The sequence below is a fragment of the Gasterosteus aculeatus genome, chromosome 3 (genome assembly GCF_964276395.1).
Source record: "Gasterosteus aculeatus chromosome 3, fGasAcu3.hap1.1, whole genome shotgun sequence".
Classification (NCBI taxonomy): domain Eukaryota; kingdom Metazoa; phylum Chordata; class Actinopteri; order Perciformes; family Gasterosteidae; genus Gasterosteus; species Gasterosteus aculeatus.
The window spans coordinates 11,847,351-11,875,194 of record NC_135690.1 but is presented as its reverse complement, the minus strand read 5'-3'; the positions used below and the strand labels follow the sequence as shown (position 1 = coordinate 11,875,194).

General features: G+C 42.9%; 2 protein-coding genes across 3 annotated transcripts in view; one reads left to right on the top strand and one right to left on the bottom strand.

The window, feature by feature from the left end:
- The first annotated feature begins 153 nt into the window (after positions 1-153).
- Positions 154-20,280, top strand: pigk (phosphatidylinositol glycan anchor biosynthesis, class K). Of its 2 annotated transcripts, none has more exons than XM_040172324.2 (11): positions 154-329; positions 532-585; positions 701-792; positions 1,333-1,468; positions 2,039-2,150; positions 2,360-2,456; positions 3,417-3,534; positions 4,787-4,897; positions 6,397-6,569; positions 11,152-11,227; positions 18,930-20,280. In XM_040172324.2, exons 1-11 carry the CDS (start codon positions 264-266, stop codon positions 19,044-19,046), a joined length of 1,152 nt encoding a protein of 383 aa, XP_040028258.2. In that variant the 5' UTR covers positions 154-263; the 3' UTR covers positions 19,047-20,280. The 2 variants fall into 2 exon arrangements, with proteins under 2 accessions (XP_040028258.2, XP_077955447.1); XM_078099321.1 differs by lacking the exon at positions 18,930-20,280 and adding an exon at positions 11,385-12,116 and having other exon boundaries at positions 177-329.
- Positions 20,281-22,609: 2,329 nt separating this feature from the next.
- Positions 22,610-27,844, bottom strand: part of st6galnac5a (ST6 (alpha-N-acetyl-neuraminyl-2,3-beta-galactosyl-1,3)-N-acetylgalactosaminide alpha-2,6-sialyltransferase 5a) — a 28,691-nt gene continuing 23,456 nt past the window's right edge. The window contains exons 4-5 of the mRNA XM_040172326.2: positions 26,039-26,146; positions 22,610-24,369 (exon numbers count right to left, since the gene is read on the bottom strand). Of these exons, the coding sequence (XP_040028260.1) occupies positions 24,111-24,369; positions 26,039-26,146 (367 nt within the window). The 3' untranslated portion in view covers positions 22,610-24,110. The remainder of the gene's footprint in view (positions 24,370-26,038; positions 26,147-27,844) is intronic.

The window sequence follows — 27,844 nt, the reverse complement described above, 5'->3', positions numbered from 1 at the left end:
TTAGAAAACGCAGTACTACCTCACACTTTCCGTAAAGTGGGGAGGATGTATGGCGTGTACACCTGAAGACCTAAAGGATATCAAGCAGCTTACTGAGACCTTCCCTTTTTGCTTTCTGTTTACAATATAATTTGATGTTTTTTTTCCCACTCGAATACTCCTTATCGTTGCCTTTATTTTGAAATGCCTCTTACCGGAAGCACCTACAGGGCGGAGTCGCCGGTTTTCACTTCCTTGATGCACTCAGCTAACAGTGCTGCACAATGAAAATACTAGGTTTACTGAGCTTATTAGCCACACATTTATCGGCTAACAGTGTCAATATTGAGGTGAGTGTATATTCTACCACGTGCTGCAACACGAATCCCGCCAGTTGGTTTGATTTATGTTTGATTTGACCTGTAAAGACATTCCCATACTAGCCACTTTAGCATTCATGCTAACACTACCTGTTTTGCTGAGTAGTGTGTTGGTTTTCACGAGCCCGAACTAACGTTACATTTTAAAAAACGTTCTCCACTTGTTCCTCAGGAGAACGCAGGCCAGTTCTTCAGCAGTGGTCACACAAACAACTGGGCCGTTCTGGTGTGTATTCTGGGATTATTATTAACGCTAACATGCTAATTGGTCTGCTGCATTAATAACGGGGGCAGCAGAAACACGTTGACGACCTAACACACCTGCTGTATTTCATACACAGGTGTGTACGTCCAGATTCTGGTTCAACTACCGCCATGTTGCCAACACGCTGTCCGTCTACAGAAGTGTCAAGAGGCTGGGCATTCCTGACAGGTAACCGCATTTACTGTAACATCTTTTTATGTGTCATGATAGAAGTTGATTGTGAGAGACAAATTGAGTGCTTGTTACAAATGTTCCCCTTTCTACACTCGAACTGGGGGTTTTGAGGATACAGTAGACACTTCTGATAGGGGGGCCCTAAATGTTATGCCATCGCAGTAATCAGTTTGAGTCCTTCCCTTCCATGGCCAAAATATGTCGTCAGTCTGAGTGAATGTGATGTATTTTTGTGTACAATGACAAAGGGAGCGGCTCTCGGGTTCTTCTCGTGAAAAAGATGAGGCTTTTTACTTCTGAAACACCTGCTGGCCAAGCACTACTTATTGTTCACGTGCACTGACTTTTATTATTATCATTGTTTATTATTCTCCGTGGGAAAATTATGGTGGAGTCATATGATTCTGCACACAATAAGATGACATATTGTATGAAAATGTAATCAGCCCTTGATTATAGGAGGGCATTAGGCATTTCTCTTAGTTTCCAACTTTTCGCTTTGAATGATCGCTGTTACTGTCTTCCCCCCCCCAGCCACATAGTTCTCATGCTGGCTGATGACATGGCTTGTAACCACCGGAACCCCAAACCTGCCACAGTGTTCAGCCACAAAAACATGGAGCTCAATGTGTACGGCGATGATGTGGAGGTGGACTACCGTGGCTATGAGGTCGGTTCACATTTCACTCTGTTGGGTCACGGTCAACAGTCTTTTTTGAGTGTTTGTTCTGCGTTTACGTCAGGAAATGACTCGATATCATCTGCATTCTGAAATAGATATGAACCCAAGCGTTTTGTTCGATACCACAAGGCAGAACTCCTCTCTTTATTACAGTTAGTGACGTATTATTTACTCTGCTTTGTCTGTTCTTTTTAAATATGAATTAACACTGGTCTACCGATGAATGTTTGCAGTCCAACGGTAACGAAAAGGTGATTAATCTCAGCAGGGAAAAAAAAAAAGAATAGAATGATTGATTGATTCTCTCAGTGTAATTAAATGATAAGTGAAGCAGGTAATGTTCACTGTCCCAACAGATGCAGATGAAAAGTTACCTTTGTGATTTCATTGATAAAGAATCTGAGCCTGTAAAAAGAGGAACATTGATCATTTAACCAATGTCAACTCTGTCTTCTTAAACCATTTTCTATTTTCATTGGACTAGAAGATGCACATTACATACTGTATCCTTTCCAATCCATGCTTGGTAATGGAAAGTGTTGCCATCTAATGATTCAGGTGACAGTGGAGAACTTCCTGCGCGTTTTGACCGGCCGGCTTCCACCCAGCACTCCTCGCTCAAAGCGCCTTCTCTCCGATGACCGCAGCAACATCCTTATATACTTGACAGGTCAAAAATCCACCCTCAAATACTCCCACTCATATTATTCATTCTGTACGGAATGTGCATTGATAGACACATTCATTTTAAGGCTCAGGCAATGTCAATACCTTTCTGTGTCTAAACCCCTGTCTCAGCTAAACCCTCACAGTGACGTTTGGGTCGAAATAGAATGCGGCAGAAAGGGCCGAGCCACTAACGACATGTCTGTTTAACAGGCCATGGCGGGAATGGCTTTCTGAAGTTCCAGGACTCTGAGGAGATAAGTAATGTGGAACTGGCTGATGCCTTCCAGCAGATGTGGCAGAAAAGAAGGTAAATAAACGGAGGACAACATAAAACTGAGATGGAAAAGGTCCATGTGAAGAGACACTAGTCTTTTGTTCCCCCTGATGGCCATAACTGTCCAGAGTATGTAAAGTATGACATATGGAAACTCTCTTCCTGCTGCCGTGATGTACAGGTGTTCCCAGGGTCAATGGCAACAGCGTACACGTCAATATCCCTGTTGAACGTGTCAATCAGTCTAACAAATATGAAAACCTTCAACCAAAGGAGTTCAGTGGTGGTCTGAAAGTTGGAAAAGTGAGCCTGTGAACATGAAGTTGTCAATGAAACGCGTCCTGTAACAACAAGAAGACTCCTCCTATCAAAGAGCGACCCTCTCTTTTCATAAATGGACTACATTTATGCTTTTTAATGCTGCTGGTTTTTAATTCGTGCATCGCAAGGCACTCATTGAGCAAAAGCATTGTTCTGCTGCCAGCTTCCCTTTTGTCCCCCAAACCTATCGATAAGGAGTATCTAGGTTACAATCAGGCCTCAGGCTGCTTGATAAAAGCCTAGTGACGGCAGCTTTGTTGAGGAAGTGATAATAACAGACTAGAACTGGCAAATTACAGTCACCTTTGGCCACCTTTTCTTCCTTCATCCCCGAAAACCACCTCAGTTTAGTCAACTGGAAATAACTGTCTTATTGTGTTTGCCTAAACACGGGAAATAAGTTAAAAAGACATTTTCTGTTCTAACGGAGGAAGAAAGGGGGGAAGGAGGACAGGAGCAAGGGAGGGAGAATCTGTGTGCGTTGGTGTGTTAGCGGCAGCGGATGAAGCGGTTGGTTTTTCTTGGTCACCATGGCAACTGCAGAATGAAAGATGGTTTGAAGGTTTGTAATATAACCGGTTATATTGGAGCGAATAGACGAGCGGTATGCCAGCTGTGTATTCTCTCATCAGTATTGTTTGAGAATGTACATGATTGTGTCTGTCTCACCAGGTACAATGAGTTGCTCTTCATTATTGACACTTGCCAAGGGGCCTCCATGTATGAAAGGTTCTACTCCCCAAACCTCATGGCTTTGGCCAGCAGTCAAGTGGGAGAGGATTCCCTGTCGGTGAGTTATCATCAAGGACATTGACAAATTAAAAAGGATCCATCAGCTTGTCTGTTTTTTCTTTAATAAGCAGTGTGGTTTGATACAGCACATTGCATCTGCAGACTGATTCCCCTTGTGACTGCTTCTCCAAACAGGAGTCCCATTTCTGTAAATGTGAATACAATATATATATTTTTGACCTGCTATTAATTTGATTAGGAGAATTTTGGATCCTTCATCTCCATTTCTTCTTTGTGATTCACTTCTGGTGCCACTCTATACCTCGTAGTTCTAGCCTCAGTCTTTAAGCACTATACCATGTTTGTATGTGTTGAGTGCTCGTACAGGACAGGGCTCTTTTTTTAGAAACAACTTCCAACATCAAAAAGTCCACCTGGGTTAGTATATTAACCCACTCGTATACAAGTAACATAATATAGAAAACCTACAATATATCAAGCAGAGGAGTTTCTATTTGGGTTTAGTAGTCTGGAGTCTTTATGGCGATACATGAGCTTCAAGTGTGTTAAAATGTGTGAATTGATGGAATATTTGTTTAATATTTTTAATAGTTTAAAAGAATATATTTGCAGTATCAAAAATACTTGTAAAATGTGACAATATTGTGAAGATGAATCACCTAAATACTTTGGATTCCCTGTTATAGCTCCTCATAAACACTTGAAGAACATGAATTGTTCAGACTGCACAGCGACTTGTTAGCATTTAAACTGTGACGCAGGAATACTTTCTGTTCCCTCTCCACGTTACAGAATGACACCCATGTCACTTGGCATTATACACTCTGCCTCATTAATTTGGGGTTAGGCTAAAGTGGAAAAGAAATTGTATTACCCAGCAATTAGTGCTGGTGCTATTTATTTCATCCGAATTGATTGCAGTCCAATCAGGATCCTTTTGCAAACAAACCAGGAAGTGGGATTGTCATTGTCATTTGGCAACAAGTGTCACGCTGGCAACCACACCTCCTACTTAGCAATGATTAAAAGACACTGAATCCATTACACACAGGAGTACGCCGGCAGCAGCCCACTATGCTATAATAGTGAATTATAACACGGTGTCATATTTGTGTAGTGAGGGTACGGATTTTCTTTGTAGGAGATGACACATTACTGTTGCCTTGTTTCAGTGATTCAAAGCAAATTATTATTTAACTGGTAAGGAAAACGCAACCAGCAACTGTGCTGATAAAGGTGTTGCCTTTTGTTAGTATTTTTTATTTTCTGCTTCCTTTTTTTGTTTCTAGCACCAGCCAGATTTGGCCATAGGAGTCCATTTGATGGACCGTTACACCTTCTACCTGCTGGAGTTCCTGGAAGACATCCACCCTGCGAGCAAGTCCAACATGAATGACCTGGTGAGGACGTGTGTGCTTGTGCATGCGACGTCCCAGAGGACACCTGTGCCGAACAGCAGCCGCTGACCTTTTCATTATCAATTATATCATTTCTATTAATAGATTTAGTCTGTAAACTATATATATACTTTCAAATCTTCTGTTAACTCGTCCAAATTGGAAGTATTTAAGGCACATCGATGATAAACCTTTTTAATGTTATTGCTTGCTAACGAGTGATAATTAGATTGACTTATTGATTCAGTGAGCCAGGCACGCTTACAGAGGTCAGCTCTGAAGCCAAACATTCACTGAATCAACTTCTCCAGCGTGATGATTTTAGCTCTTCGACATCTGTAAGCACTTACTTGATTTATAATTGGATTTTGGTTAAATACAATTCGGTTTTTGAGAAATTGCTAATATTGCCTTTTCCCTAATGATTAGCATTAACTGGTAAACTCGAAAGATAATTGGAAATTATTTTTTAATTAACCTTCATATAATTATTTCTAAAGTGTCAAAGGACTGACTAGACGGGGTCAACTCGGTTGCTATGAAAGTATTTGTCTAATGTTATAATGTTTCCAGTCTGAAAGGAGCCAGATGAAAGTCTGCACTTGAAGCAGAATGTCTTGATACGGTGCTGGGGGTGCTGGCCTTTAAGACATAATAATAATAATAATAATAATGATGATGGTGGTGAAGGAGAGTACACGCTGCTATGGGCCATGTCTCAGCAGCACCCTTTTCATCTTACACTCCTGCAGAGATCGACTGGCTGCAGAGATCACTCAACCCCACCTCATCAGGAGATGCAATCCAAACACCTTGAATCCTTACTGCTGCTCTCCGTCTGAGCTCGATCGAAGTGCTCCATCTGATAATCGTTATTCTTTGCAACGCTATCTCTGGGGATGCACCCTTTGTTCTTTGTTGTTATTTAGCGGGATTAAAGATCCATTCTATGGATTGTCCGTATAAACTTAAGTTTTCCATTTTAATCCAGTGTGCAAATGCTTACCCTTTGATACAAGGGTCCCAACAAAAGCCTTCACCACTTATGTGCTTTTCTAGTTCCTTCTGGCTGATAGATAATGTTTACCTCGGTTTAACGGATTCTGTTCCTTTCTTTCTATTTTTTTTTTTCTCCAAATGGACAACACACTGATGAATCACATACTTAAGAGGATTAACCCCACCACAAGTGGTAAAGCAGGAGCAGGAAGATGTGTATCAACAATGACTTGCACTAATAATGTGCCTTGCCTCTAATCTTCTCCACACTCCTTTTTAAATTTTTTTTTTTTTTTTACATCTCTATGCAGTTTCAGCCACAAGAGGCACCTGTTTATTATCTGTGGTTCTACTACAGATTAATGCTAAATATCCTGACGGCAGCATGAGTAGGTACTTGCCTACGTAGATTAGTCTTATTTGTTTTGCTTGTTTTGTGAGCTCTGTGTTTCACAAAGTTACATTTTGCTAACAAACTGCTCGTATTTTATCTGCTTCCACAGTTCAAAGTGTGTCCCAAGAGTCAGTGTGTGTCCACCCCGGGCCACCGTACTGATCTCTTCCTGAGGGACCCCGGAAGTGTCCTCATAACAGATTTCTTTGGTAGTGTGCGCAAAGTCGAAATCACCATGGAAACCGTCAACTTGACCGACCCCATTGAGCAGGTGGAGCAAAAGTAAGCGGAGTTCGATTGTTTTTGTCATTGGTGTATTTGTATTTGCAGTTATTTAGATCATCTGGATGGAATGCCAAAGCACAGTTGCCAAGTACAAAATGAAGTTGTAATGTTTACCTGCAGTTTTCTCTACGATATTGCAATAGCTGTAAAGAAAGGTGGAGGAGAAAAAACCTTAATTGAGGTCAGCCTCTTGGTTTTAATTGAAGGCCTGCGAGCGGAATTAGTTGGACTTCGATTTTTATTTAAAACGTCTCCCGTTAGTGCAATTGATTTCTCTGCTAATGTCATGTTGAGTGGTTTGTCTCCAGCAGACGAGGTGGACGTTGCTATGACTACCCGACAGGTGGCTTTGTTTTTAAGGCGAACCAATAACATTATTGAAATAAACATACAGCTGATTTAGATATTATTCATAACCATTATTCCTCTACCTCTATTTCACAGCGAAGTGTAGTTCATTTGGCTTAAGGCTATAGTTTAGTAACTCTTCATGGGAGCCATTGAGTGAGTAGCAGGGTCGCTGAAAGATCATCTGTGGCGCCACCCTGCGTTTACCAAACGGAATGCATCCACATTGAATCAGCATCAGTTTAATGCATCATGTGATAAAACCGTTTGTCCACTAGATGTCTGCAGATAGCTGTCAAAGTCTTAAGTTTTCTTATAATTTGCAGCTCTCAAAGATTGTGATTCAACCTCGACGTCATGTGCACATCATCCCGGCATTTTAAATTTCTTTTGAAGAAATTGCAAATGCTTTGATCCATTGTAAATGTAAATGTTTATCTACAATTGTCTTTTTACTACGTTACCACACGCTGATCAAAATGTATGTATGTACTGGTTCCCTTTTTTAAATTCTTAACCTGTCTTACTGTTAGTTCATTGCGGAAGTCATTCCACGCCCAACAATTGAACCAGATTGTCATCAACAGATGAACTATTACAAACGGTGAATCTTGTCCACAATCTCATGTAATCCTTTTTCCCACTTAGGCAGTTACGTTTAATTCTGTACTGCTTAAATTGATCTATGCCGTATGTATTTCATCACTGCCATCAAAACCGTAGCCACACAGTACATCACAAAATACTGCTCGGCTAAGCGTTGGGGCTTATTTTCCAACAACGACACTGAAATGTTTATTGACCTGCAAACTAACGTTTGAGGGATGTACTAACAATTCTTGTTGTGCCAAGCGTATGCAGTTATTTCCTGATGGGGTGCAGTTTTTACAAATTGTTTTGAGAAAAGCACTCACTGCTTTGAAAATGTTCAGGATGATTCACCAACTGTACCAGCGACTGCAAAATAACTCAAGCATCCTCTGTGCCTGGTGACATATTGTTGACCAGCTCATATTAATTCCCAGACACGCTAATCCTATAAATAAGGACGATGACCTGATGTTTTAGGAAAACTCACTGCTCATGCACCAAAATGCAAACAGACCTCCATACACTCATTGGGGTGCGAGTAAGGAAAAGATTGCAGAGCAATACAAATAGATATGAAAGAAACTTAATCCTCTTCCTGATTATGCTCCCCTCTTCTATTAATTTAATTTATGATGGGATTTAATTAAACCACTGGGAGGTGTTCTAGTGAAATATTCTAATGTGTTTGGCTGCTAATTAGTAATTAGAGGCAATTGCCATACCGATTTTGGTCATCAACTGTTTTGGCCTTAGGCTGGTTAGTCATTTCACACGACTCCTCCTATTACTTTATTATTGATCAGGCTCAACACATTATGTTGGCTGATCACCGATGCAAGCCAGAAACACACCACAAGCGTTATCGAGCCGTTGCCCTAATTCAGTCTTGGAGGGTGACGTTCTATCTCCAATTCTGATGTAAGAAAGCAGCAATCCCCAAACTCATTTGATGTTTAATGGAACCAAGCTCAGTGATGCAGCGAAGCACTAGTAGCACCTTTCTGCTTTGAGGGATGATAAAAGACACTATTGTGAAAGTTAGATATTATTGAGGCTAACGACGCTTTCCGTCATTTGGTCTGTCACATTCAAGGGTGACATTATCATTAACTGTTGGGGTGAGATCAATAAGGGGAGGTGGGTAATGGAATAGTGTGAATTGAGTTTAGTATACAAGGATGTTGTTCTGCTGGGAAAAAAAACGGCATGCTGCTTATCAAATGTAATTTAAAGGTGTCGTGCGAATCATTTCAGAATTGGAGTTTTCAAGGTGACAGCCTTGTGATATGAGTTGATGGCTTGTTGTTGTTAACAAGATTTATGTTGTTACAACACGACGACAACACGACAATGAAACTATGTACCAAGCTGATGAAATTCAATAACAGAAAATCCAGCTTAATGCACAAATCTAAGGATTTAAATTACAGGTAAAAGCAGAAATAAAACTTCAATCCCCCCCCCAGGCTTTAATCATAATGTGCATTTATTACTTAATCCGTTTCACAATCAGTTAATTGGGAACTAATCTGAGTATTATCAGTAATGAAAATAATTGTATGTTCCAGCCCAATTCATTATTATGAGCTCATCTGGGTCACTCAGGTGAGTTGCGCCGGATATTTAAAGAAGATTGTTACACGTGTGAGTCTCTTGCAAGTCATTTTCTTGCACCCCTGATTTATTCTCTCCTCTCAACCTTTTCTAAACGGCTGCTTTTTCCCTCAGAACAAGCTCTTCTATTAAGTGAATTGCTCTTGATTGAGGAGACGTTTTAATGGACCCCCTCAATCCTCTTCATTATACACGGGCTTAACTGTATAATGATATTGTGTACTTACTCACTTGAAGCCATTTGTACTTGTTGACCAAAACGTCATGTTGTGACTCCAAGGAAAATATCAATTATCAAGCAGAGGCTCAGTTTCAGTAATAAAGTATCTGTATGCAATGTGTAACCTGCAGCGCTGGACGGACCCACAAAATCGACTCGTGTCGCGAGTAGAGCAGATGTTAAAAAGAAATTTGTTTGACCTAAAGACGGCAGCCTGTGGCAGCAGTGACACCGGAGCTAGAGTTAGTGGAGGTTAAGTCAAATCCATTAGAATAAGCTAAGTGGATTGAAAAATCCTCTCCCAAAATGTCTCTTTACGTTGTAAAAAGTGGAAAATGGTTTAAATCCAATTAGAGTTCATCTCTTAAGCGAAGGTAAAAGTGGGGGAAATCTCTGCCTGCCAGCTAGGACAGTTTCCTTCACAATTTGAACAAAAGTAACTAGGAGGAAAGAAAGAAGAGAAAAAGGAGAGTGGTTGCTTCACACAGCAAGCGGTGGCTAACTGTGGGATGTGGACCCCTTTGTCAGCAGCTGTCTGACCTGAACTTTCTTTCATTAACCAAAGACGGCCTCTCATCAAACCTCCACTCCACCGCGACCTTCAGCCGAGCGTTTCCTTTTTGTGTGTGTGCGTGCACGTGTGTGTGTGCGTGCGCCCGCGCCTGTGATGAGACAAACTTGGTCTCAAAAAAGATGCACAGAAAGGTACAAACATTTAAAAATGTCACAATTGGTGTGGTTCTCAATTGATGCAATAGGTTGATTGTGTGTTTTAACTCTTTCCTATTGAGACAGAAAATGATCATTCCAGTAGTATGAAAGTATGGAATTCTTCTAGAAAAAAAATTAAAGAAACACAAAGTTACATCTGTTAAAAACAGCTCAGGATTTAGCGTAACACAGTGCGGCCGCAACACCACAGTGGCCAGCTATCTTCAGATGCAGAGTTGGTGCTCTAGTGAGTATTTACAGCAGCAGCATGGTGTCTGGGGTTCACTCAAAATTAATTACAGTCCCTGTCCTCATCGGAATTATAATGATGGACCAGGGAACCAAGTGTGGCTCATTAACGCCTTTTTATAATAGCTTTTGGACAACAATGGCAGCAGTAAAGCTCCGCGACCGGATAACCAGTCCTGTGTCTCAAAAGGTCACAGGTTTAATACGTCTAGTCTCACATTAACAATCTGTCTATCGGTTACCTTTCACGTGTCCATGAACCAGGAAGCCATTCCTTTTCCTCAGAATGAAGAAACGCCATTGTGCCCTTCTGCAAATATTACTGTTCGTTTTTTGTAGTCATAAGTTGTATTTACGTGAGATGACTGAATTTAAAGATAATCGTTTGTGAAGTGCCTCTTAAAGCCTTATTCTAACCACACCACTTAATAATATTTCACCTTGCTGCTGCTCATGGACGACTTAAATCGCTGCTTTTACACTTCAGAGTTAGTGTACAGCCCATCACGAGCAACGCTAAATATCTGTAAGTGCAGCGCCTTTTAGATGAAGTTGTGTTATTACTAACTGTCCTGAAGAAACCGTTTTCCAATGTGTTTTTAGGTGGATTCAGATGATGCCGGAGAAAGAGACAAAGCAGAAGCACAAAGCAGGGCTTGTATTTCTTTACACTGGGAAAGAGCCACCAAGATGATGCCCTATTGCTTTGTTGTTGTTCAAAAAAAAAGTGCATTGTGGGTAGTTGTGGAGGTCTGGCAGTTTGGGGCTCTACTTGCTCTTGACTCTGGACTGCAACATTCTCCAGGTAAATGCTAACAGAGTGCTGTTTTGTATTTTCTCTTTCAGTTTCGTGAATGAAGATCTGCAAAAAGAGTCTTATTCATATGTGGACCAGCTGCCAGTGTCCGAGATAATCCACCAGGTAAGAGCCCCCCCCACCCCCCCCACCCCCGAAACATCAAGATCACCTGGGGAGAATCTAAACCCCATGAGTTGAACATTTGATTTTAGCTCCCGTGTCTTTGTTATTCAAAGTGTGTCCACGGACACGGACAGTTATGTACACCCTCCACCAACAGATGTCTCTGTGTCGTTTCCGCCGTGACGGCTCTTGGGTGTGAAATGCAAGTGGCTGCTGGCCTCGGTGTGCGTCAGGGCCACCGCCAACGGCAGCAGGACGGATAGGCAGGATCGCGGCGAGGAATCGTGCATTCACCTCATCTCCACATGAATTGCGACTTGCAGTTGGGTCGACCTTCACAAATGAACGGCTATTTCTCCTCTTTCCCCCTTTTACAACGTGTGCTCTGCATTAAGAATAGACGTCTGCACCACTATTGTGAGATTTTTTTTCCCATTAAGAGCCTTTTAAATACGCTATCTCTTATACTTCCCTTTCAACTGGTGCCAGTGAGGTGAAGAAGTCACAGTAATCTCGGCCAAGCGCAGACGTGAGTGGCGCTTACACACGGGGCTCCGCTGCCTCGAAGAGAAACGCATACTTCAAAACTCTTTTGAATTGTGTGGAAACAGTTTTACACACCGGAGTGTATGTTTTTCATTTACTCTTAATGTTGTTTTTCAGCAGCAGTCAGCTGTTAAAGCCACAGAACACTACTCAATCGCGCCAAACAGCCGACATCCAAAGTTAGGGAGCAGCTGGTGAATATAATCGAGAATCTAGCAGCTAAAGAGACAGATCCCTCAGGAGTAGTTGGAGGGCAGAACAGACATAAAGGGAATATGGGAATTGGATTTGCCAAGTGAGTCCAAATTTATCATAATAAATGTGCTTATAATGATAATAATAATAAGTGTGCTTGATCTACTGATCGCCAACATGTCTTCATAACAGTATGTCAATTGCTTATTTCTCAACTTACTTGATAACTAGATAAATGGTTTAACTATAACTAAATACTATAAAGTTTTGGACGTCATCACTACGATACTACCTCCTTTCTGAGGAAAGGGTGACGGTGTCTTGCTTTTAATGTTTAAAATCCTGCCAAGTCATTACAGTTGCTGAACTAAGGCCAAGTACATAACCTGGCCTTGCAATATTATAACCATAGTGGTGGATTGAAGTATTTGTTGTGGGGTTTCCAGAACAACAGCAGACGCTATTGATCGCAAAGGTCAACTCCATCTGAACAAAGTAAGTGTAGAAAAGAAAAATAAGACTCACTAAAAATCTGAAAAAGTCCTGGTCTTGCTGCTGGGTTCAACGTGGACTTTGGTGCATAGAAAAGGAGTCATAGTCAGTTGGCCCGCGGCAATGAAGCTGACCACAGGTCCGGGGGAATGATGGGAAACGAGGGACGGCCTCCTTCACCCAGCGGCACTCTGGAGAACTGATGGTTGATGAGGGCCTCAAGCGCAGGTCAGGAGTGAGCGGCGTCTGTTGTTTGCGATGCACAGAACCAATCGCACCGCTGAAAGCTTGCGCACAAACACACCCCATCCGCTGCTGCCTGCTGCTTTGCTTCATATCACGGCGCACTTTCTTTTTTTAGTTTGGTCTCCACCTTTTTGTACGTGTTTTCCTGTCAACGCTGCTCCGCTTTTTTTTTCTTTTTTTTTTCTTTTCCTCGATGCAACCACCTGAACAACCCACAAACACATTCATCGACCCGACGACCCCCGTCAGAGATTTCGATTATCGGGCGGCGCTCCTGCTGGGTTGACGACGGGAGTGATGAGGAATGACCCCCTCTCTCTCTCTCTCTCTCCCTTCCTCTCCCCCCCTATCACCATAATCCATCTGCACTGCAGCAGAATGACCAATGTCCATAAAGCCTATTGACGGCTCTCCTCTCGTTGATTAGTTGTGCTATTGTGTGCAACACTCGGGGAGATGTCTTTGTCCCCGCGCCACTCCGGCGGCGTCTTTTGTCGCCGCTGATCAGACGCACTCCTCTGAAGAGCTGGATGCGATTGAATCTCGTATGACTTGATGTTTAGAATATTCCCTAATGGTCCCGGTTTCCTTTGTGTGCTGCCGACGAAATCAAATCTTCTAACTGTGTTTATCTTCTAAGAACCCCCGTTTTTTTTTTTACGTTTGCCAGCAGAAAAAGGCCCCTGGCTTGTGAATAGAGGCTTGAACCTTTTGACTGACGAGTGCACGTGCAAGCCTCTGCTACGTGGGGTCTGTGCACAAACCTCCTGTAATTGGGTATGTGGAAGCTTACATGTGAGCGGTTGATTAATGTCCTGTCACTGTTGGCAGTTCCCCCCGCTAGATGTGACCGGTTGAGTCTCGTCTTCCTGCCACCTTCTCTTCCCAAACCTCGCACGTCTGATCACGCAGCCAACACCAAATCACAATATGCTCGGCTCTGAAAATGACCAGAAGTTCCTTTTTTCTTCAACTGCCTTGTGGATTCTACTTTTTGTCCTGCTTTGTGGCTCTAGTCTTTTTGCGTCAAATTGTTATTTGTACCTTCGGCGGCTCGACGCCGCACCATAAAATGAATGCTTTTTCCTTTCTCACAACCGCTGCCAGATCCCTCTTTTCCTCACCGAGCCGGGGACATTGACCGCTTTCCAGAAGTGGCTGCTGGGGTCGCGTGGCTCGGAGGCCAACCCCACTCTGACGAGCTTCTCCGCCAGATCGGCTTCGCTACGTTGCTGCTGTTCAATAATGGGGGGGGAAAAAAAACAAATAAGCAAATAAGCAGAAACGTGCTTAACGGGAAAATAACACACCCTGTCCTAGCAGCCAAATGCCGCGGCAGTACGGTGGCGTGTACTGGCATCGCACTATGGCAGCTGTTCTGTCATCAACATGAATTTGCGGCAGTTTTGACCTTGGAGGGTTCGTGTCAGGCAGAGTTTCAGACCTCCCTCTACCACCATTAGCATCCTGCACGGCCGTGTTAATTAGCCCCGATCAATCAGACGGGTGGCTGCTAATTGATCTTACTTGAATACGTAAGACACAGAGTTACGAAATGAAGTGAATGGTTCAGTCTGTGAAGGTCAAAAAACATTCCCTTCTTTTCTGCTCCTCGCTCTCTTCCGCCGCTGATTCTTTTTCTCTGCCTCAGTAATGTTTTTTTTTTTTTTCTGAAGAAGAAGCCGCAGTCGCTCTGTTTCAGTGGGAAACTCATCAGAGTAGACTGGTTACTGATGATTTCTATCCAAAAGACTAGCCGAATTGGATATTTAAAGTAGTTATTTAATTTAGGGCTTTATCAACTGGTCATTAAAGCAATGAGTTGTCTAGCAGAAAATAAGCATTTGGGATTAAATATTATGCGTTGGAGTCATTTATCAAGCAAAGGCTCCAAAGATTTAGCCCGTTTTCAGACATGATTAAAAGTATGACAATTTTAAGCTGCTTTTCTATCTTTTATAGAATTATGAAATGAATGTGTGGGCATTGGGCTGCCGGTCCGACAAAAGAAGCTCATTCAAGGATGCGTCCTTGTATGTTGGAACATTGCCATGCCGAATTCTTTCACAAGGACCAATAACTGGGCAGGGTAACTCTTTTACACAAATATGGGTAGCGTGGCTCATGTAGGCCAATGATTTACCAAAAATGTCAGTATCGAAATGGGAGTTTGATTTAAGTCGGGAATAGAGGTCGGTCAAAGTCATGTCAAAAACAGTTCAATAATTTAAATCTCAAATTGATGGTTGTGTCACTGTATTGATCACCTTTTTTAATCTTATCAAAAACTAAAAAATACAAAAATAGTCTGGCTACATTTTATATACAAAACCACAATATTTGAAAAATTTGTTCATACTGAAAAAAGAGGTTGTAGTTATTACCTTCCATCCTGTGACTTGATGTTGCTTCTCTTCTAATGTCACTCCCTCCCTCTTGACATATGCTCCCCTCTCTGCCGGCGGTGCTGACGTGACTTCCTGTCACAGTCGATCCATCTCTCTGCTCCTCCTAAGGAAGAAGCACGCACACACATACGCACACACGCACACACATACCTCTTCCTACCCTTGTAATGGAGGCCAACTGCCCCCAAAGGCCACGCGGCCCTCTCTTCTGAATGTCCCCCGCCGGGCTCTGCCTCGTCCTCCAGATGTTTAACCCTCAGCTGCTCCCTTCTGTCTTCCTGCCGGGCCACTTTGTCACCGAGGCTGTAGCTGAATGTATCTCAACACTGTGTTATGTAACTCCGATCAGATTCATTAACTAGTCTCATTTATTGCTTTTCATTAATTACATTAAATGTAGTAAGCGCTGAAGGAACCCCACATGGGATATATCATTTTCTGTTTGCATTTGTGCTGTTTGGAATCCTTCGCTGTGCAAAGGCAGAATTGGATTTGGAGAGTTTCAGCTAAACTAGAACAGACGGATAAAAATCGACCTGTTTGAAACTGCGAGTTGGGCTGAGTACGGGTATTAAATGCCTTTTATTAAGGTATCGATCAAAGTAACACATGGATTCAAAATTTCAATTTCTAGGGAAACAATACCTTGATTCAATCCTGTTTAAAAAAAAAAAAAAAAAAGAGACATGGCGGGATTTAACGCAGCTGAATATTTCTACACGATAGGTATTGAATGAAGGAGTAAACAAATGTATTAAAGTTACAGGTATTGGTATCATCCACTTTCAAACAGTAGCCGTACCCAAAAATGTGCTTTTGTCTTTTGCAGCAGACACATCTGTGATTTAGGGAGCCACAAGGTCTGTTACAACATATATAATATACATACAGTTGTGGTCAAAAGTTTACATACACTTAAAAAGAACATAATGTCGTGGCTTTCCCGTTATTTCTAAGTCTGATTTTTCTCTGATAGAGTGATTGGAACATACTTCTTTCTCACAAAAAACATTGAAGTTTGGTGCTTTTATGACTTTATTATGGGTTAACAGAAAAAGTGGTCAAATCGGCTGGGTCAAAAATATACATACAGCAACATGAATTGGCAATTTTGGTGACTTAGAAAGTTGTGTCAATGAAACGAGCTCCATAGCACGGCCTCTTAACTTCTTGTGAGTGGTTATGAGTGACTGCGGCTGGTTGCGTCTCTGAGGCCCTTAGATAGGACCTTCTGGAGGAAAGTTCTGTAGTCAGACGAAACAAAAATCGAGCGATTTGGCCACAATGCCCAGCAATATGTTTGGGGGAGAGCGTAATTCCATTTGAAACCTCTCATCCGACTTCGGCGGGAACGATTGTAGTCAGGTGGGTTCCCATTCTTCATAGTAAGGACCTCATTGTGCTCTTCAGGGCCTTTTGGACTGAGGGCTGTTTTGGGACAAAACCACTTTGTGTGATTCTGACTGCCTGCTTTTCAATGCTGAAAACGTCCCTTGATATTTTGAGTTTCATTGTCTCGGCGCCAAGCTGAGTTTTTTTCCAGCACTTAACCTGCAGCCTGGTTTCCATTAGACACGGTAGTGTATGTGGGATAAGTGCCTGTGGCAGTCTGGACGATTGGCCCTTTTCACAATCGATGTGCCGCAGCGCCTCTCAAAGTCAGAATTGAACTTCTTCAGGCTTCTCTTTCCCCTGGTAAAATTGTACATGTGCTTATAGCATAGTTGGCCAATACACATTGTACACAAGCAAAGATTATTGACTAATATCTGCATTGTGAATGCAACTTTAAATCAGAAGCTCTTTGCCTTGGACCTCTGGCCCCGACCCAACGCTGACGAGTAGGAGGCTCAAATGCATAGTTGCCTTAGCTTTAGCATTCAGGCTGGCACTGAAGCTCTATTGATTTGTCTGGATTGAGCTGTTAAACACATTCGGGGTCAGACGTAATCCAATTTGAATGCTCTTTTCAGTCTCTGTGAGTTGGAAAGTGGCAGCGGTGTTGCGTTTGTGTTGAAATGGCAGCCTTGAGTTGACCTTGTCGCGAGCACTGAGGTCCTGTGGTCAGCTTTTAAAATAATAGGACATTATAATAAGTCGCCAGCCAGTGGTAACTACAAGCAACAGTAGTATTACACGTTGTAACTATTCATTATTCTAAGAAATGGAGATGGATATCTGTTCAGGACGGCATGAGTTTCAGGCAAAGCTGTCTTTTGCTTTGAGTTGTTTGGCTGATGATCATCTTGCAGAAAACTGAATATAGCCGAGGTGTTTAAATGTCCTTGGCCATTTCTATGAAGATATTAGCTGCCAAAGACACATTTCGTACTTTTTTCAGATGCCGCGCATAATTAACTAAACTCTGCAATACGTGCCAATCTGTTATTTGCACATGCACTGTCCACTGTGCATATGCTAATTTGGTACTTCTCAACCTCAATTCTGCAATATATTAATGTGCAGACGTTACACCATGAACTGACAATATTTGCTGATTAAATGGGCCAGTGTTTAGATTGATACATGGACGTATCTTCACCCATTGGTTTGTGTTCTGCCACCGTGGAATAAGCTTCCAAGAATGAACCCGTGTCCAGGTGGCAGAATCCCATTTTTTTTTAGGTCCTTAATTTAATGCTTTGGGCCCCAAAAACCTTTTCCCAAATACTTCCATTTAAAAGAGGTTTTTTTTTAAATCACAGCAAATATTTTATTTTACATTACATGTCATTTAGCTGACTCTTTTATCCAAAGCGACTTGCATTGCATTTTTAACCCATGGTTTTGTTTTGGGTTGGGTGTCTTGCTCAGGGACACTTGGGACACAGAGCAGCCGGGGTTCGAACCTCGTACCAATCCCAGACCGGAGAAAGCCGTGTCAGCATTCATCATTCACAAGGCAGCCAGCCCCAAAGCGACCATGATTTACCAAATTAACATCATGCTGTATTGAAGAAGACATGAAACTAGCCTTTGAGACCATTAACTTCCCTTCGCAGGGTTTACAATTGGTAAATAACAACCCTGGACTTTCACACCCGCATCTAAGCTTCACGGGACAATCAGTCTGCTGTCGGCCTTCCTCCATCTCCTCCATCTCCTGCTGCTGCTGCGTGACACCGCTGGGCCCATGTGGACGTACTTCAGAGAGAGTAAATGTACACTAGGTACCATTGTAAGGCTCAGCAACACTATCGCAACGCGGGATGAGGATTTGTGTGGCAGCTTGACTGTAATGTATGTCGTGAGTACAGTTTGTAGTGCGCGCTGTTGTCTTATTCCTCCGTGTCTCTCGGGGTCTCGGCTTCGGGGGATGCCGTTTTCTTACTTGGGATTTCTGTATTCGATAAAGGCAGCATGTATAGCAAAGGATACCAGAAATCTCTTTGAGTGCGCCCCTCACGACCCAACCGTAGCTTTGTCGGCAGCAGAAGAGTTTTTTTTTTAGAGGTTAAAGCTCATCTCTTCGCAGAATATTGTCGCCGCATTAGCATATAAATCGTCTCTTTGTGAGATGCATGTTTAATATGGAGGAGATTTAAAAGTATAATGACACACAAAGTGATGATGTGGCAGTGAATGGGACAAACACAAGACAGGGGAGGTGTACTGACGAGCTTTATCCCCCCCTCTGCTCTTTGTGTGAACCGTTGTGTGTGTTTTGTGCACAAGTGTGTGAGATGAAGCGAGTGTATATTTGATTCCGCGCCTGCCTGCCTGTGTGAATGACAGAACAATCAGCAGTGGCCTCAACTGAAGAAATATACTACCGCTAACCTGCAATCTCTCTATCGACCCCCCCCCCACCTCAGAAACCGAAGCAGAAGGACTGGCATCCTCCCGACGGCTTCATCCTGGGCCTGTGGACTCTAATCCTCCTGGTGTTTTTCAAGACGTACGGCATGAAGCACCTCAAACACATCTTCTGAGGCCGCATCGCGTACGCCACTGGATATCCGAGGACGGCTGCAGATACGGAGCTCCCCCCCCTCCCCCCTCAGGCGTATTAGAGGTGCGCCGTCTGACAGGCTTATTTTCCTGAAAATGGAAAGTAGACGTATGGCACCACGAATGCCTGGCCAAAACCTGTGTAATGCAATTGGTGCCTTTTTCTTTTTTTTGGAGGGGGGGGGGTGGCGTTTGCATGACTTCTCCATGCTGATCAATTACAACATTTGTGTTACCACTAGCATCACGTCTATTTTAATCCGTTTTTTGACAAGGAATTCTACTTCTAATTATTTTTATTTGTGTCAAAAGTTCTGTTTGGTCAAGTAATTGCTTTGATTTAGTGAAAAAAAAAAAAGCACTGAATTGAGTCTGCAGATAAGAATTTAATTTATTTTTGAGAGCGTGCTACTCTGCATAGACGAGCAGCGGCAGCCCTTTTTGTTTAAGTGCTACTCACAACGTCTGCTCAGTCAGAAAAAGGAGCGTGTGGGACGCGGGCAGGCTTATTGGCCGTGAGTGGGCCGTGAAGAGATTACTATTTAATGTCCCCCATGTCCATATACATTACACCCCTTGACTGTCATATCGTGCCTGTGAAGGATAACAATCGCACATAATCCCATCCCGCGTGATGGATCCATCCACTTTCCCGCTCACCAAATTGCCCTCCTGGAAACATCCATTAGCTCCCCGGCCGCGCACTCCGCTGATTGTGTTCTGGGTGATGGACAGCTATTTCCGCGGCCATTCCGCGTCCCGCGCTACAGCGGCGATAAGTGAGTGATAACCTAGTAAGCCGCCAGCCGTCCCAAAATGAATCTCCTCTGTGCCGGGACGTGTTTTCAGCCCCCCGCCCGCTACTTTTTCCTTGCAGTTGTAACCACTCTGCATCCGACTCATTGTTTGGGGGGGAGTGACTGATGCTCAGAGCACACGCGTTGAACCCGGGGTTGTCCGTCTTTTGGCGCGAGAGGCTGCCCGCCGGCCCGCCGCCACTCCCCCTCACGGCTAAAGTGGAAAACGGATTGTGTTGGAAATCAAACCATATGTATCAGCAGGCAGCTGCTTTCCTTTTTGTTTTTCATTATGTATGCGATGCTTATTTCTTCATCTTTTTTCCTTCTGATTACCTTTCAGAGAGGGCGAGGTCATTTTATTTCTTCATTTGAAGGATTTTGATACCCTGATTAAAGATGAGACACTAAATCAAAAGAGTGGATTGTCGTGTGGTTTCTGTAGTTTTCTTTCTTTCTATCCTTTATGGCAGAGTCTCAGTCCGAGCTCACAAGCGCATCCTTGAGAGCGGCACCACTCGAGCTGACTCGCACACCTGCTCTTTTGTTTTCTTACTGAAAACATTTCAAACAATCCACAGAGGCTGTTCAAAATGCATTTTTCCTTCAGTTCCAGTCTTTTATTTCAGAAGAACGAGCAGCCTTTGGATCCAAGCCCCAATGTACAGTCCGTAAACAGCAGCCTGGCAGCAGATGCAATAAAATTAGAGCCAACCTATCGCAGGTGGACTTTTTTTTTTCTAAACCCACTTCAAAATGAGTTTGTGCTCGGATAGAATAGAATATACTCTCCTCTCTGTCAATATGGTTTCGCTATATGCTAATCAAGATCTGCGTCTGTTTTCCTTCACACCTGACTCAATGGGGGGCAGGTGGGGGGGGGGGGACCAGTGACAGGACCATATTTGAGCAGCCGTCTCCAAAGAGGCAGAGTGATTTCCTCAGTCGGGCAGGATGCTCCGAATGTGTCACACAGCTTGTTGCAGTGATGGAGCAGCGTCGGTATTCGGCAATGAACATAGACGTGGCGTGCACACACACACACACGTGTGTGTTGTCTTGAAGTTGAACAATGTCATCTTTAGTCCCATGTGACAGCCTGCTGGATTTAATGATTTGTGCAGAAACATACTCCAGCACACGTGTGTGTGTGTGTGTGTGTGTGTGTGCGCGCCTGACAACTCCAATTTCTATGGAAACTCAAAATTTCCTTCTTCCTTGTCAGGGAGCCTTTGTCATGTCATTCGTTCCCAGGAATATTTAATCCAATTTCAGTGACAGATTTTCATTTCTCATCTGCAATTTCTGTGGAACACGTTTTGCTCGGCAATGCTTGTTCAGTGTTCATTTTAAGTGTCGCCTTTTCTATGAAACATTTTAAAAAGGAAAAAAAACAAGACTGGGTCTAATTTGAATGATGGTCTCAAATAGAAAGCACTGTAATAAGAACAGCGTATTTTCCAAATTTAAATGTCTGCAAAATGTACTTTTTATAGATTGACCAAAGGTAGAAAATCAAAGAAGATTCAACTGATGGAAGCAAAATGTCTGGTCCAAACATATGAAGTTGTATAAATGACTATTTCCAACCAGAAGGCCTTAACATGTGGCAGAAAACCATGAGGTGAAATTGGATTGTCAATTTATGTGTAATGTATCGACTGCAATGTTCTTTTTACGGGGCTTTCAGGTCCATCTCACGGCCCTCATGAAGCCGCCATCACCTCGTGATAGTTCTATACTTCTGAGGTGGCGACCATCCAACATTTTAAAGGAAACCACGCAGTAGGTTTCCTCGACTTTGGCCCAAATGTATTTTTAGTAGTTAAGACAAGAGAGTTGTGTATGGCGTGGTGCTATTACAAGCTAGCATTCAGTTCTTATTTTATGGTTGGATTATCTTTTTTTTGTGTTAATTAGATATTTAAATAAGTCTCATTATGCTGTTTTGTCGTTATTTTCTGCGTTTGACGAAGGAATCTTCCTCTGTTTCAGTCAGCACCATAGTTACCCAGATCACATGGAAGTAATCGATGCAATTGGATATTTTAGTTTAATACTGCTGGAAAGTACAGAAAACTACAATATAATAATTCTAACACACATCGGACCACTATGACAGTTATATTTAACTGTGTCTAACTCATGTTGCAGACACTTTATAAATTAAATTAAAAAAAACTTCATTTCAGATGCATTGTTTTGGTAACTGGTAATATTCTGCTGTATATTAGAGAGTAAAGAGAAAAAGTGTTTCCGTTATACTTTCAATATTTGAGCAATTGATCCTCCTAAATGCCTATGAAGGAGATTCTATTGATCTGGCTCACCTGCCAAACGAAAGTGTTCATGTCCGTCTGCGGTGCACTCGGCTGTCCCCTCGTCACCTGACCGCGGCACCGTGATCCATTGTAAATGCTTCACCAGAATTCTCTTCAAATACACATTTTCCTTTGTCAGACACTCGCCGGTGAGGACGCTCCGGGATCTATCAGAGCTGTGGGAGGAAATGGCCTCGTAATGCCGCCTGTCTTTCATTTTTATTTCACTGTGACACGGCACGATGTCGCAACCAGACGGGAAGAACCAGATTGAAGAGTGGAGACGGCAGCTGCTGTCGGTGGAGGGTGAAGGTGAGTCACCGGCCTCCCGTCCTCCACAGCGCCACTGTTTCATCTCTATGTCTGGGAGGCTGTCACACACATGCGACAGTTTCATTCCCCGCATTTCTGTGCTGAATGCAGGAGCGCCGATAAAAAGTATTTTTTATTGAGCATAATGATAATGCGCGGCATGAAAAGATAACACATTAACAACAGCAATGCTTCAATGATTTGCCATTAGTCGGTTTCATATCACTGCAAATTCGTTTTTCCTACATTTTTAAAGAAACAATCTAAAATGAAAGCACACGGCTGCAGAACAACACACTGTGGCTCAGTCATTAGGCAAAAACACGGAAACATTTGAGTGCTTATCTCTTCGCTAAAACAGACTGTTTCACAGATGGGTCTCTAGAAAACAAGCGCACACCTTGGTCTCAACCACAGCCCAAAGTCAGCAGCTGGACCCCTGCAGCTGTTTGTGGTGTCTATGATCTTGAATCGCTTCCCCGTCTCCGCCAAGGAAATGTGACACGAAACACATTCTGGTGGTGTGAGCACGCATGTCTCCGGCCGCACCGCATCCCTCCTCTCATCGCTCACATTGGAGAGATGAGGGGAAAATCAATAGGGAACTTAGCACCAGGATAAATCATTAAGTTAAACACGCGTCTTTCTCCACACTGACACCTGATTTTTATTCATGGAGCGAAGAGGAGGGAGGAGGAGGGGGATGGAGGACGGGGCGGTCTACAAGCTGTGTGTACTCCATCAAATGAGAGAAGAGTGCACATAAAAACACAGTGAGGAGCGCGAGACTGACCGATCGCACACGGAGAGAAAACGGTGTAATTCTCCTGCTGGGAGGCAGACGAATGCTGTATAGCAGGATGGATGAGGCCGCTGCGTCCCTGCTCTCGATTCTAATCTCACACTTGTCTTGTGTGACATGGCTGCGCATTTACATGGAAATGCGGCTCGCGGCTCACTAAATCAAGCAATTAAGCAGCGACAGGCGCCGACAAAGCCTCCTGACACGTCCGTACGGGGCCGAGGAGGATTTTCTTTTCAGCCTTTTAGGAGTTTTTGGCCTTTGTTACCGGACACAGGAATCTCAATAATGAATCCCATTCAACTTGACCTCCTCAATCCTTTTGCCAAAGTGAAGCACATTGTTAATAAGTATCCAGTTCCCACTGTCTCACAGGCAGAATAATGATGTTGTCCATTGAGTGAAACGTAAGCATGGAGTCCTGCATGGATCCTTCATCCAACGGAGGCTTCGGGGAGAAACCAAACTCAAGTGTGTACTCTCTGTGACACACACACACACACACACACACACACACACACACACACACACACAAAGCGTAGACTGCATGCATGAGAGTGGGTTGTGATGACGTTGCCTCCTTGTACAAACTTACTTAACAATGCCGTACAACGTTGAACTGGTTCAGCTCAGTTAACCAAACACACACGCAGTGGTGGAGCTGGAGAAACGTTCATAGCAAATGTCCAGCGCGATGAACAAGACCCTTCATCTTCATTTTTTAGATTTTTTTTCCCCATCCTCTCTGTTAAGGGTCCAGTAGCCCTTTCAATACAAACGCCTCCCCCACCCCCCCTCCCCCGGGAACACAGGTCACGTCTTCGGCGGCACCAGGAGCGTCGGCGTGACGCTCGCCTCCAGCGTCCGGTTGGCTGGGAGAGGCGGGGGGCTCCAGTCCGGCTGGTAGAAGTGGATGTCAAAAGTCCGCGCCCAGTTGGCGAAGACCCGTTTCTCGGTGATGAAGCGGTGGTGGCTGCCCCGCCGCCCGCGCTCGTGAGAGATGTACATGGCGCATTCATCTGGCCCGCGTGGCTCGTAGTAGTGGTACGGGACGGAGTGGTGCTGAGGCTCCCTGCGGGGGGGACGGGGGGGGGGGGGGGGGGGTGACATTTAAAAATGCTTTTAGTGAGCCGCTCGAGTTTCATGCGACACCACAGAGTGTTTTCATTTCGTGGGGGGGAAACAGGGACTGTTTGCAATCATTTCTTTGTCTTGACATTGGTTAAGTGCAATTCAGCTCATTTTAATACATTAAATTAAAATTGTTTATGTCTTAGTAATGGTGATGGCGTATTATAGTGTGATGTCTGTTTGGCACATACAATATCATGAAATATATCCTCAAAATTACTTTACCACAAGTCTTACTCAACAACACAAACAATAATTTCCGCTGTCTGATTTTTGGTGGATTAAAAAAACCCAAACAGCCTTTTCTAGTTTAAATGTAAAGTCGACACTGATACAGAGACAACATTGATAGTAAGGTTCATTAGCAGATTAACATTACTAATGTTTCCGATGTAAAAAACATTTTCATGTAAAGAAAGTGTGTTTGAACCAAAACATCTTTTGATGGAAATCAGCTTTTAATGAACTGTTTTATAATGCTGACAAACATATTCCTGGGTTGTTGCACTAAAACACGCAGCACATATACAACAGAAATATATGACAGTGATCTGAGATCATTTCCACAATAGACAAAATAATTCTAAAAGTATTTCATTGTAAGGAGGCTGTGAATTCCGAATCTTACTTAGTAGTAAGTAATATCACCGCAATGCATTTGAATTATCCAAAAGCGAGGGGCTGTTTTTGAAAGAGCAATAGTTCAAGTAAGCTGAGGCTTCCCTTTTGGGCTCAACCAGTGGGAATTATCTCTCATATTAGTGACCCTCTTAACATGAAGTGCCTTCCAGTGTGCAGGCCAGATGTTCAGGAGTCCACATAAGCAAACAGAATAATACAAAATATGTAACAAAGGATAAACAAGGCCTGTCTTCACTCAAATTCATCCAAGAAACAAACTTATTTTGGAAACAACTGCAGATCTCAGTGGTCGATGATCAATCCACTTTGTGTTTTCTTCAATTGTTGGATGCTGTTTTGGAGGATAAAAGCCCAGAAGGAAAAGGGCTGCAGGGATGCTGTGATGTGTGACAAACAAAGCAAACATCGCCGTAGTGAAGCCAGGGGGATGCAGAGGGAGACCGTTTGATTGCCACGAGCTTAAGCAGCGTAGCACGGGACTTCAACCGGGTAAGCTGAAGCTCTGTTTAAAAGACGGCTAGAGAAGGAATCCTGTCGGCAGATAGAGAGGCCTTAGAGAAAACCTTAAATGTGGGCGACAAATCCCCTTTTCACGCTGACAAACTAAGCAATGATATTTGCGGCGCCCAGAAAAATGGAGCAGATCGAAACCTAAGCTTTTACTCCCTCTTATGTCTCAAATAAACCAAAAAAAACAACCGTTTCAATACGTCTAATTCTTGCCGGAGTTTTGACTTCTGACTTTTTTTATTTTTAAAGTTATAATCAGGCATTCTAGGCATCTCAAAAACCGCTCTACCCACACTGCCATCAGTTGCATGAATATATCTACAATTTAAATGTTTCTTATTAGGTGGATATGCTGCTATGAACTTCGATAAACCCAACGCTCTGCTTTACACACTCTTTGTGACGGTGCTCGTGGGTTAAATGATGAAGATGGTTCACATGCAGCTCTACCGTCTCACCTGCAGAAGTCAGGTGCAACCATGCCGTAGACATTGATCCTATCGCACAGCTCCAGGGCGATGGTCATAGTGAACCAGCCGGTGCTGAGCCACGAGTTTGATATTCTTCTGCAGAGAAGAGGAGGAGGAGGAGGAGGAGGGGGAGGAAGAGGAGGGGGAGAAGAAGTAGGATGGATTTCAGTGTGGGCTATCACAGCGTTTTATAGAAGAATAAAGATTTATTTATGTCTAGAGTTTGATTTCTCTAATTGTAAGATCACGTTTCAAGTGTCGCAGCTTCATTGAAATACAGATCCATCCAACACATCAACCGATACAAATGAACTGTCAAATAATCAAACCCTTAATCAGAGAGTGGTTTGCAAATTTACTGCAGTTAGTGGAAATGACAAAGCTTCAGCTGCAGAGCGATCAGCCTGCTTTCACATTTCATTTCGTTTCCTAGTTGTTCCTGAAAAGAAATGAGCAATTATCAGTTTTCTCAGATATGCCGATGTGAAAGAAATATTAAATGATATTTTCATTGCATTATTGGATCCCTCTAAATCTAAATGTCCATCAAAGTGGCGACTCTCATTTGGTTGTTAAAAAAAGCCCCATTACAGCCTGACTTTATTACATTTTTTATGATTATAATCCTTATTGCTTTTCAATAGATTCAATCACCTCAAAAATCAGACAACTTTAACCAACAATTCTAAAAGTGACTAAAACTAAAACCCCCAAACTATGATATTTTGATTATGGGTTTGTCAAAGCAATACATCCAAATGAAAGGATACGTTTGCATTAAGGACAAAGCACCGCTGGTCCTACGTGCAGACTCACACAGCGGCCCGCGTGGCTGCTGGCTGCGTTTTCCACAAAACAGTAGAGACAGAAAACTCAAAATGATTGTGATCTCCGGCTAGTTGGCCCGCAGCCACGTATGCAATCATTGCCAAACTGTCCGGTCTAGCCGTTGTCTTCCACACAGCCTTTTGGAACAATCTGTAATAATTGAAACAATTTATTTTGAGTGGGGGAAAAAAAGCGAAATTGTTGTTGTTCCCTTACACGCTGTGAGGAAATATTTAACTATGAGTCAATGAAACACAACTCAGTAACTTTAATCATAGCTGAATGTCCCGCACAGAATCCTGACTGGCATTATGACTCTGCTGTATCAGCACATTTTAAGATGGTCCCCTTGAAAATATCAAATATGGTTTAGATTTCACGAGACGAATAATCCCTGCAACCTGAATCAGAATTGTTCCGACAGAGTCCTTGATTAGAAAAATAAGCCACCATTGAAGAGGAGAAACAAAATGCCCTCTACTGAACTCCCTCATTCAATAACTAAACTGGCTCATAGTGCAACCTTTCATTGCCACGGTAAAGATTTCATTTTGCACGAATCACAGTTAAATATTGCAGAACGCGTGCCGGGACGCAGAAAGAGCAAACTCAGGATAAAGAGCGATTGCTTCATGGTTCAGGGGGAAACCCTTCAGACTTCAGATGATTTAAGAAGTGAAGGTTGAAGGGAGACAAAAATCTGTTTAAATGGGGGATGAGATGAGGGGCTGGCAGGTAATGCTATTGGCTTCACATTAATAACCTTTTGGAGAAAAAAACTAATATAATATTCCATAATGTTTACCGTAATAATTGAATTTTAGCATGCTAAAATGAGCTAATTAATACTAATCACAAATTACAGCTAAAGTGAATTTGTTTTGAAATTTGGTCCCAGAAACGATCAAATTTGTGTTGGACAAATTAAATGTTGTTAAATACTATGTCAACTTCAAATCAAGACAA